The 12589-nt window shown below is 31.7% G+C and overlaps 1 protein-coding gene across 1 annotated transcript in view; it reads left to right on the top strand.

Annotated features, from left to right (window-relative positions):
* The window catches only part of LOC134724473 (tubulin-specific chaperone D-like), a 74202-nt gene that overhangs the window by 25341 nt on the left and 36272 nt on the right, over nt 1-12589 (top strand). The window contains exons 11-18 of the mRNA XM_063587503.1: nt 716-822; nt 1794-1856; nt 2972-3128; nt 3968-4055; nt 7147-7313; nt 7636-7709; nt 9208-9325; nt 9767-9827. Of these exons, the coding sequence (XP_063443573.1) occupies nt 716-822; nt 1794-1856; nt 2972-3128; nt 3968-4055; nt 7147-7313; nt 7636-7709; nt 9208-9325; nt 9767-9827 (835 nt within the window). The remainder of the gene's footprint in view (nt 1-715; nt 823-1793; nt 1857-2971; nt 3129-3967; nt 4056-7146; nt 7314-7635; nt 7710-9207; nt 9326-9766; nt 9828-12589) is intronic.

The raw sequence follows: 12589 nt of genomic DNA, 5'->3' as shown, positions 1-12589 counted from the left end.
CTTTAAAAAAAAATAAAAAAAATGGGTGAACTGCTCCACAAGGAGTTCCTGTCCTGTTTCTATTGTAAGTATAAATCTGGTTTAGAATTGAAACAGAAGAAGTTTTTAATTCATTTTAATCAGTATTATTGAAAATGTAATTTCAATTTTGGATTTTAACTGGGTTTTCAAAAGAAAAATCTGGTTATTAGTTTGGTGAAGTACAGCTGGAGGGTGATGGGTTGCCGGCTGTCAAAAGTTTCTATGCAATAACTTATGAACTGTTCAACCAATGCTTTTCCAAATTCAATATGTTGATACTGATGACAAAATGGAGATCAATATTGATATTGACGATTTTCACTTTTACTGTTCAGGAGTTATGGTCCAAATGACACTTACAGTCAGTTCTGTTCAATAACACATGAACACTTCTACCGATGTCTTTCAAATTATAATATGTTGTTGCTGATGACAAAATGGTGGTAAAGATTGATATTGACGATTTTCACTTTTACCGTTCAGGAGTTATGGTCCTTGAAAAATTAGAAAATATACATAGAATGTGGCAAGTCAAAAAAGCTGTAAAGTGCCTGAAAATACAGAATTTGACAGCGTATTCCTTGTTAAAACTAACTTTGCTTTAAACAAGAAGATAGAGACAATTAATGTTTTGTTTTTTAGAATTAAGATAAAAGCAGAAATTATGGTATCATGTTTTCTTCTATTTTTACAGAATAGGAAGAATAACAGGGAGGTTACCGAAGGAACTAGCTGATGAAGTGGTTGGATCTGTGTTAGAACTGTTTACAATTCAAGAATCCGATGGGGCCTGGCATGGGGGTAATAACAATAACAATTTACTTAACATGATTAGGGTTTTTATATTCAGGGTTGGTGGAATAAGATTTGATTGAAATACAAAATGAATTTTGATTTGAAAATTGAGATATCTAAATCAGTTAAAAAGGCTTAGACAAATTGAATCTGGCAGGGGAATAACTGTAAAATTAATTGAAAAAAATTATCTGTTAGTCACATTAGGTAGCAACAGAAAAGTTAGCTGTTGTTTAAATGTGGACATGTAAAACGTTGTATCACTTGATTTTGATCTATGCATCCACTTAGGTTTTGGCATATGAGAATCAAGCAAATGCAGTATTAAGCAGTCCCAAAAGAGGTGCAGGACTTTCTCGCTGTGTTGAAGACCCATTGGTGGCTGTCTGCTGTTTTCTGCTGTTTGGTTGGGTTGTTGTCTCTTTGACACATTCCCCATTTCCATTCTCAATTTTATGGTCAATTAATTAATCAGCTATATTTGCAAAGTGCAACCTCTATATACTTTTCTAAATGAATTAGTTTTTTATTTGTCCCTTCAACATAGAAATACACACAGTAAGGAGGGTTACGTAAAAATCTTTTGTTGGATCATCTTAAGTGCAAGATCATCACTGGTACATGTATTGAAAAAGTCTATGGGCAATGTCTTGATCCGCTTTCCTTTTCCAAAGTCTTTTTCATCACATTTATAACCTTTTACTGAAAAATATTACCCATTTTCACCTCTGGTAGATTTGGATGTAGCCACTAAAAAAAATTAAGGATTGTTAAATTCGTCGTTGAATATTAAATTCGTGGTTCATCTGTTCTCACGAAATCCACAAAATATTGGTATCCAACAAGTAATAGTTAATCCACAGTATATTTTATTTAATTATTATAATGGAGAATTCCTTAACTATTGGAAAGTTTAGATCCATCATGGATTTCTTTATCTGTTAAGTCTTTCAAAGACACAAACATTTCTTTTGCAGGTTGTTTATCTTTAGCTGAGCTTGGAAGAAGGGGTTTACTCCTGCCACAAAGACTCCCTGATGGTAAGCATAAAAATTGCACATAAATAAAGACTCTCTGATAGCAAGTTTAAAAGTGTCACATATATAGCAGGTTACTAGTCACACAAACTCCTTGATGGCAAATACAAAAATGGCAGATATATAAAGACTCCCTGATAGCAAATACAAAAATGGCACATAGATAATGGCACATAGATAAAGACTCCCTGATGGCAAGTTCAAAATAGTTACATAAATACCAGATTACTATAGTCACACATACTCCATGATGGCAAATGCAAAAATGGCATATAGATAAAATCTCCCTGATGGCAAATACAAAAATGGCACATTATAAAGACTCCTTGATGACAAATACAAAAATGGCACATAGATAAAGATTCCCTGATGGCAAGTTCAAAATAGTTACATAAATACCAGGTTACTACAGTCACACAGACTCCATGACAGCAAATACAAAAATGGCACATAGATATAAACTCCCTGATGGCAAATACAAAAAATAAACGCCCTGATGGCAAATACAAAAAATAAACTCCCTGATGGCAAATACAAAAAATGGCACATATATAAAGACTGTGATGGCAAATACACAAAATGGCACATATATAAAGACTCCCTGATGGCAAATAAAAAAAAATGGCACATAGATAAAGACTCCCTGATGACAAATACAAAATAGTTACATAAATACCAGGCTACTACAGTCACACAAACTCTATGATGGAAAATACAAAAATGGCACATAGATAAAAACTCCCTGATGGCAAGTTCAGAAGTGGCTCCTTAATAAAATGGCACATTGATTCCAAGTAACCATTGTTAAAAATACTCCCTTATGAAAAGTACAAATGTGGCAGTCAGATACCAGAATACCAATGCAACAAAGACTCCCTGATGGTCAGTACAAAGGTGGCAAAATGATAATAGGTAACTGATAGAATTGCCAATGAGATATGGAAATGCATATCCTAGGAAAAAAATCAGGGTTTAAAAAATGTTTAAAAGTGAGAAGCACAAACCCTTAGCATGAGATTAAAAAAACTAAAGAATTTTGAATCTCTTTCTTCCCTCTAAAAATACCTCATTCTTCATTCTTCTGTCTTTTCTAATTTAATCTTATTTAATAATTTCAGTTGTACCAGTTGTACTGAAAGCTTTAGACTATGATGAAAAGAGAGGGAATTTTTCTGTAGGAGCACATGTTAGAGATTCAGCATGTTATGTGTGTTGGGCTTTTGCAAGAGCATACGACCCACAGGAGATAGCCCCTTATGTCAATGATGTGGCCAAGTAAGACTAGTTACATAAATTTTATGAATAGACAAAAAATCTTATGTATGAAGGAAGTGCTGCATTTAATTTAGATTGTATTACCATTTGTAGATCAGATAATTATATATATAATTATTCATTCCAATCTCAAAATATCCACATGAATTTTAAGCACAAGAGGACCTATCACATCTCAACTTTACTTGTCAGAATTTTCAACATACTTAGATTATGAATGAATATATATGTGCTTAAACACCGCTTTAACTCCTCTGAATTTCTGTTTTGGGATATTTAGTTTTATATATAATGGAAAATTTTAGAAATCCTTCAAGTCTTTCCCATGGTACATGGTTTGGAAAACATTACATTATAAAATCTTTTGTATAAAAGGACAACATTGTTTCAGATCACATGTAAAAAGTAAGTAAATATCAAACAATCACATGCATTAAACTTTTATGTGAAACAAATTATTTTTTATTCTAATTTTTCAGATTTTATAAAAAAAAATTAATGTCATGAAAAGACTAAAAAAAAAGGAAGATTTCAAGTGGCATTAAAACATGAGTAGAAGAAAGACAAGTGACACCATTGTGAAAAGAAAACAGACAACAACATTCCACAAAATACTACACAATAAACTATTGATTGAGCAACAAAAATCCCACCAAAAAATAAGGATGTAAACGACTTGTTGCATCCATCATGTTGCTTACTACAAGTAAAAATCTGTTGAAAAATTGTTACAAGTTGCAAAAAAATAAAAAAAAATAGGTTAACTCATGTTGTGTGGAGATAGGCTATTAGTTGTCAAACATATTTCTACTAAATACGATGTTTTAACATATTTCCAGTGCCTTGGTAAAAGCATCAATATTTGACAGAGAAGTCAATGTACGGAGAGCATCATCTGCAGCTTTTCAAGAAAATGTTGGTCGACAGGTAACTTTGACTACTGTTAAAATAGTATTCTTATTTCCTGTTTACAATAGTATTAGGGGATTATGTTTTCTAGTCAATGCATCCACTGATTTGCAGGCCTCTACAATAACTTTTTTTTCAAGTTGTCCAGTAGGACAAATGTAGGAGAAGTACATACCAAAACTTACTTGTCCGAATGAAATTGTAAAAAATCATAATGATAACCTTTTTTGCATTTTAAGTTGATTTAAGGAACAAAATGATTTAAAACAAAAGAACAGAATTTGATTTATGAATATCTTTTGAAATACTTTTCAAAAATATGAGTCTAGAACAATTGAATCTTGTCATGTCACAGGACTTAGGTTCTAGTTTTCGTCAATGCTGAATTCTCATCAGATTTATCAGATTTGCACATGAGGCACCGTCTGATAGGCCTGTCAATTTACACTCATTGGATTTGTATCCTGGTTTTTTAAGTTAAAAAAAGTTTATTCAAATGCAATCAATAAAGAAAAGAAGACGAGGTATGATTGCCAATGCGACAACTCTCTGCAAGAGACCAAATGACACAGAAATTAACAACTATAGTTCATGGTATTGCAAGTATTGTTTTTTCTACATATGATCAAATATGATTTTGTGAATTTTATGGTAAATAATTTCATTTTTTTTTTTAAACTATTTTTGTTAAAAAAAAATTACTGGTATGGTATTTATTATAAAACAACAGAAAAAGGTAGGAAAACGAGGTACTGCGTTGCCAAACTGTCTATTAATCATGTCTATTAAATATGTCTCCTACGGTGCCAAACTGTCTAATAAACTTGGAGCTGAATCGAAACGAGCTGGTGACAAACTGTCTTGTAAAGTTACCTTATCTACAAAGAGCATCGCTGATTCGGATCAGTAAGACTGGTTTCCGAGAATAGTATGCCTGTTTTACCTGTTTATTAGTACCCGACAAAGAACCAGTTTTAAATTATCGATCGCAAGTAAACATGTCAAATTATTACTTGTTGTAATCTTCTTTTCTTGATTTTTGTTTGTAATTACTTTGTTCATCAAAGTTGGATTAAATTTATTTTCTGCAGAATAATTACATGTCCCATCGGACAAGCTTGATATAGCTTTTACTTCAGCGACCTTTTTTCCCTCTGGTATCGGACAATCGTTATTGTCGAGCCCTGATTTGTCTGTCCTATTTCAGGTTAAAGTTTTTGGTCAACATAGTTTGCCATGAGATTGTGTTCACATCAATTTGAAACTTAGTTAACATGATCATTATGATGTAATCTTATAAAATTTGAGTTTGTATAAGAATAAGAAGTATGATTGCCAATGGGACAACTCTCTACCAGAGACAAAATAACGTAGAAGTTAACAGCTATAAGTCACCATATATAGGGCTTTCAACAATAAACAAAACCCATACCGTATATTCAGCTATAAAAGAATCAGACATAAAAATTGTGAAACAATTCCAGTAATAAAACTAACGACATAATTTATACAATACAATTAAAGAAAAACAAAAATGACAAATATGGAACAACGACAACTACTGAATTACAAAAAAATCACCATTTAAAATTCCTATGGAGATTTGCATTGAAAAGGGAGATAACTCTTGCAAAAAAGGCAGAAATATCAATAAAAATTGATACAAAATCATAACTTTACCGCTTCTATTCATCAGAATGTATTGATTCTTGATTTTTTTAGCTGTCTTTAGAGTATAACAAACAACTCTAAAGGTGTTTTCAAATCTCTTATCAAGCTAATATCTAGATTTCGTTATTCAATTGAATTTTTCAACATGTCAAGGTAAAGAATCTCAAATTTAATACAAATTATTAAGCATGTATTCTTCTTTTGTGGTTTAAAGTTTCTTTAGATAAGTAAGATGCTGAAAAGATATAATATACAGATTTAAAGATTACCAAATTTTCACATTATTTTTTCAAAATGGTCACAAAGCTTCAAATTTGCAATTTCTTTAATGAAAAATGTATGAAAAAAATAAAACTAGCCATAACACTTCGGTTTTGTACAGTTCATGAGCAGAAGATTATATAATTTAGTCAAATACAAACTTATAAACCCATCAAAGTATCATAGTTTACATAAATTTCAAGAAAAACAACCAAAAACTGACCAAAAAAGACTCATTTTTGCAGAGTTATCTCCCCTTCCAATGTTTATTTCCATAGGAAATTAAAAATGCTGATTTTGATTTTTCCTCAAGTTAGATTTTATGGGACTTTTTTCTGTGTATATAAAGGGCATAATGTTATAGATTAGAACTAAAACATTTTCTGTTGCAATTAGTTTGAGGTTAAATCTTAGTTTGACTGGTTTATTGGTTGAACATGTTTGTGAGCACTCAACAAATTCTTTTGTAATGTAAACTTACTAGTATTTTTATTTTTGCTGTTTATTAATTAATTTGTTGTATACATTTATACTAATGTTTAATGTATACTCAATAGAGTATCAGGTGAGAAACAAGGTTCCATGAAACAATTTCAGAATTTTTTATTGGTAGACCAAAGTAGAATAGATATACATACCCCAGAATTATTTCTTTGCTTATGACATTGCTACATAGAATAGATATTCTGACTACGTCAACCATGCATTACTTTCTTTAAGGGGACATTCCCACATGCAATAGATATTTTGACTATGATAGCCATTTCTTCATTTTAGGGGACACTCCCACATGGAATAGATATTTTGACTATGATAGCCATTTCTTCATTTTAGGGGACATTCCCACATGGAATAAATATTCTGACTATGATAGCCATTTCTTTATTTTAGGGGACATTCCCACATGTAATAGATATTTTGACTATGATAGCCATTTCTTCATTTTAGGGGACATTCCCACATGGAATAGATATTTTGACTATGATAGCCATTTCTTCATTTTAGGGGACATTCCCACATGGAATAGATATTTTGACTATGATAGCCATTTCTTCATTTAAGGGGACATTCCCCACATGGAATAGATATTTTGACTATGATAGCCATTTCTTCATTTTAGGGGACATTCCCTCATGGAATAGATATTTTGACTATGATAGCCATTTCTTCATTTTAGGGGACCTTCCCACATGGAATAGATATTTTAACCATGGCAGATTACTTTGCAGTAGGGAACAGAAATCACTGTTACTTAGAGCTGAGTATATTTGTGGCCAAGTTCCCAGAATACACTAAATCTATGATTGATCATCTGGTAGATATGAAAATAAGTCATTGGGATGGGTGAGTATTTTATACCAGGCATAAAGAACATAACTTTTAAAATTTATGTTTATGTCCACCATTTTCATCTTATATATTCTTATTCTGTTATATTTGACCTTTTAACTTTTTTAATTTAATGATGTATTTCATGTTGATGTATATCATGGTTGGTGTATTTCATGGTTGATGTATTTTATGTTCATGTTGATGTATTTCATGGTAAATTTATTTCATAGTTGTTGTATTTCATGTTGATGTATTTCATGTTGATGTATTACATGGTTGATGTATTTCATGGTTGATGTTTTTCAAGGCTTATGTATTTCATGTATCATTTCAGTATAATAAGAGATCTATCAGCACAAGGTCTCCATAAGTTAACCAGTTGTAGTCCTGACTACATGGCAAGTCAAGGTCAGTATATGATATTAAAAAGTAAAACCTTTTCAATAGAATCAGTTTGTATGGATTTTATTTTGGATCACAAACAGGAAAATATTATGTCTTCTTAGAGTGTGGCTCAATAATATATATTCGGCCCTCCTTATAATGTTCAGTTAGTAAAAGATCTTAACTCATTTGATATTGGAATTCATGACAACCAAAACACACCTGCCAGTACAAAAATACTGAAAAATAAGGGTCCTCATAGTTACAAAAGCTAGCTCAGAGTACTGAATCTATTGATATAGAAGTCCTGTTTTCTTGCACTATAAAATCAGCATCTATATTTCCAAAAAGTTCACAATCTTGTGAATGCCAAAAAAAAAAAACAGAATTCCAATAATAATTAAAAAAATATAATTCAGTATTTTATCAATTCAGATATCAATTCCATAAAATAATAGGACTTAATGGAAGTGTATTCTTAAAAATCTCTTTAAAAACATATAGTTCATATCCTCCCTCCCCCCCCCAAAAAAAAAATGTTCTTGTGTCTGACCAATGCCAATTACCTTATAGATGGCTTCTATTATCATGTCTTAAGGTTGTTTTGTTATCTAGAGAATTTTGTGTTGACTGCAGATCTTTGACAGTTACTGTATAATTTATTCACAATTCTTATAAGAATCATGATGATTTACGATTTACAGGTTGACAATTTTATAGACATCTGTCTCTTGTTGATGATTGAACTTTGCCATCTTAGTCTCTTGGTCTCATTTTGTAGAATGGTTGCTGTCTCATTGGTGTATACCCTGCATCTTTTAGCCATGTGTAATCAACGGTTCCAAGGGTGTCTAGCTTCAAATTTGCAACCTGCAGTGTAGTGTTTTATTGTAAAAGTAATTTTTCATTTGGTCTTAGTAGTGAAAGCATTTTCATTTTTACCATTTTTTTTACCGGAATAAGTTGCATTGCTGCCCGAGTAAACAATTCATGTACAGATATATTTTATTTCAGTTTACATTTGAATAATTTTGCTGTAGATAGTAAGTGAGAAACCTCTTAAAAAGTAAAGATACTGAGATTCACTTTAGTTTGTATAATTCACAATAGGACTTTTGCACAATCAAATGTTGGTTGGGGGTTGCTTGGTGGTTGAAATTATAGGAATTGATAACAAAAAAAACTGTCCCCCTCCCCACTCGCCTGTACAATATTAATAAGAAATTAAATGGATATTTGTGTGAAAACTGTTTTTAACCCCACTACCATGACTACCCGTAAACTTTTAATGTATATAAATGTATTAAAAAAATGGGGATAAAAATATTATGGGAAATAATGCCTTCCAACCCTCCCATGCAATTAATTCTGGTACATACCTGACAAAATATTGCATACTAAATAAAAGAAAATGTATTTTTACTTGCCTTTTAAGGGTAATGGAAGTCAGTTGGGTGAATTGTCTTCATTGTTGAATCTACACTCATCGTTTTCTTATTATAAACTTTTGTATTTGTTTCAGTATTACCCAAAATGTTGCCCATGACAACAGGTATAGATCTGTATTTGAGGCATGGAGCTATTTTAGCAGTGGCAGAAATCACACATGCTCTGTCAAAAGTTTCAACAGCAAAGGGCAAGTAAGTATTTTTTTCACAAAATATATATAAGCCAAACAGAATAAATCTTCAGCTTCTGTGACCTATTTTAATTTAAATGAAACCAGGAGAGTCTTTTTTCCACAACAGAATTACATGGTAAAAAATATACACTATGCAACAAAGTTGTTCATTTTGTTTATACCCACTCTTTCTGTCTGTTTTTTTCTTTTTGTATTCTCAAGTCTTGAAGTTCAGAGGAATGTTAGCTCATATCGAGCCATTGAGATGTTTAGTAAGTGAAAATCAGAAATTTGGAACCACAAGGGTCAGGTGGGGTATGGCAGGAAGTAATTCTATTGTTTCTTTGATTAAGGGGTTATGAGGTATGTAAACTAGCGCATTAAGGTGTTGTAATTTAAAAACTAAGATAGGTATCAAAACAAACCAAGAAATAAATTTTACAAGATTTTATTATTGTAGAAAAATTGAAGATGTAATTAGTAAAGATGTGATCAACGGTTTGAAGAACATTGCTGTCAAGGTAAGGACACTATATACATAACATCTCTGTTTGATTTTGTTATTTTTATGGTATAATAATTTAATTTTGGATGTAACACGTCTTCTGATTGGCTGAAAGTTTTTTGTCTATCAGTTCATAGACATAATTTTGTCATCAATGTTTTTTCATGATCCCCCCCCTGGAGCTGTACAATGTAAAGGGATTTGGTGGCAGATAAATCCTAATAAACAGCGGTAACCTCTGAATTCTAATAGGGATCATAGAAGAAGGTTGTAAAAGAGGAGGGTATGTGCATGTACAAATGGGAAAGAAAATGGTCATTTCACGACAATCAAAAAGAAAACAAAAAAAAGAAAATGAGCTTCAAGTATTAAAATCTATAAAATGAAAAACACCACCTGCATAAAGCTAGGTTCTGGTAGTTAAAGGTATCTTGATGTAAAAATCAGGCATTTCCAGTCTGAGATGATTGCGGAGGAATGAATTGAAAGGGATTTTTATACGACCGCAAAAATTTTAATTTTTCGTCGTATATTGCTATCACGTTTGTGTCGTCGTTGTCCGAATACTTTTAGTTTTCGCACTCTAACTTTAGTAAAAGTGAATAGAAATCTATGAAATTTTAACACAAGGTTTATAACCACAAAAGGAAGGTTAAGATTGATTTTGGGAGTTTTGGTCCCAATATTTGAGGAATTAGGGGCCAAAAAGGGCCCAAATAAACATTTTCTTGGTTTTCGCACTATAACTTTAGTTTAAGTAAATAAAAATCTATGAAATTTTGACACAAGGTTTATGACCACAAAAGGAAGGTTGGGATTGATTTTGGGAGTTTTAGTTCAAACAGTTTAGGAATAAGGGGCCAAAAAAGGGCCCAAATAAGCATAATTCTTGGTTTTCGCACAATAACTTAAGTATAAGTAAATAGAAATCAATGAAATTTAAACACAAGGTTTATGACCACAAAAGGAAGGTTGGGATTGATTTTGGGAGTTTTAGTTCAAACAGTTTAGGAATTAGGGGCCAAAAAAGGGCCCAAATAAGCATTATTCTTGGTTTTCGCACAATAACTTTAGTATAAGTAAATAGAAATCAATGAAATTTAAACACAAGGTTTATGACCACAAAAGGAAGGTTGGGATTGATTTTGGGAGTTGAGGTCTGAACAGTTTAGGAATTAGGGGCAAAAAAGGGGCCCAAGTAAGCATTATTCTTGGTTTTCGCACCATAACTTTAGTATAAGTAAATAGAAATCTTTGAAATTTAAACACAAGGTTTATGACCATAAAAGGAAGGTTGGGTTTGATTTTGGGAGTTTTGGTCCCAACAGGTTTTTAGGAATAAGGGGCCCAAAGGGTCCAAAATTGAACTTTGTTTGATTTCATAAAAAATTGAATAATTGGGGTTCTTTGATATGCCGGATCTAACTGTGTATGTAGATTCTTAATTTTTGGTCCCGCTTTCCAATTGGTCTACATTAAGGTCCAAAGGGTCCAAAATTAAACTTAGTTTGATTTTAACAAAAATTGAATCCTTGGGGTTCTTTGATATGCTGAATCTAAAAATGTACTTAGATTTTTGATTATTGGCCCAGTTTTCAAGTTGGTCCAAATCGGGGTCCAAAATTAAACTTTGTTTGATTTCATCAAAAATTGAATAATTGGGGTTCTTTGATATGCCAAATCTAACTGTGTATGTAGATTCTTAATTTTTAGTCCCGTTTTCAAATTGGTCTACATTAAATACCAAAGGGTCCAAAATTAAACTAAGTTTGATTTTAATAAAAATTGAATTCTTTGGCTTTTTTGATATGCTGAATTTAATCATGTACTTAGATTTTTGTTTATGGGCCCAGTTTTCAAGTTGGTTCAAATCAGGATCCAAAATTATTTTATTAAGTATTGTGCAATAGCAAGAAATTTTCAATTGCACAGTATTCAGCAATAGCAAGAAATCTTCAATTGCACAGTATTGTGCAATAGCAAGAAATTTTCAATTGCACAGTATTGCGCAATAGCAAGAAATCTTCAATTGCACAGTATTGTGCAATAGCAAATATTTTCAATTGCACAGTATTGCGCAATAGCAAGAAATATCTAATTGCACAATATTGTGCAATAGCAAGAAATTTTCAATTGATTGGAGTTATCTTTCTTTGTCCAGAATAGTAGTTGAATTAACTTAAATCATTGTTTAATACAATACACAATGTATATTCACTTTTACTACCAACTGATAAATTAAAACAATCTTTACCATTCAGTGATAACAAGCACTTTTTGTTACATTTTAATATTTTATGATGTATTTAAATGAGTAGTTATTGTTGCAAACTCCATTAGAAATTTGAATTGAGATCAGTTTTGAAAAAAGGAAAGGGGGATGTGAAAAAAAAATGGTGGAAGGAGGGGGGGTTAAATTTTTCTCATTTCAGATTTCATAAATAAAAAGAAAATTTCTTCAAACATTTTTTTGAGAGGATTAATATTCAACAGCATAGTGATTGCTCAAAGACAAAAAAATTATTTTAAGTTCATTAGACCACATTCATTCTGTGTCCAAAACCTATGCTGTGTCAACTATTTAATCACATTCCAAATTTAGAGCTGAATCCAGCTTGAATGTTGTGTCCATACTTGCCCCAACCGTTCAGGGTTCAACCTCTGCGGTCGTATAAAGCTGGGCTCTGCGGAGCATCTGGTTTTTAGTTGTTTATAGAATTTTCTCGAAACTCACTTCAAAACCCCTGTGCATTTTAATAATTTTCATCACTCGTTTTG

The sequence above is a fragment of the Mytilus trossulus genome, chromosome 7, assembly GCF_036588685.1.
Source record: "Mytilus trossulus isolate FHL-02 chromosome 7, PNRI_Mtr1.1.1.hap1, whole genome shotgun sequence".
Taxonomy (NCBI): domain Eukaryota; kingdom Metazoa; phylum Mollusca; class Bivalvia; order Mytilida; family Mytilidae; genus Mytilus; species Mytilus trossulus.
Note: the sequence above shows the minus strand (reverse complement) of the source record. Positions and strands in the feature narration are given on the sequence as shown.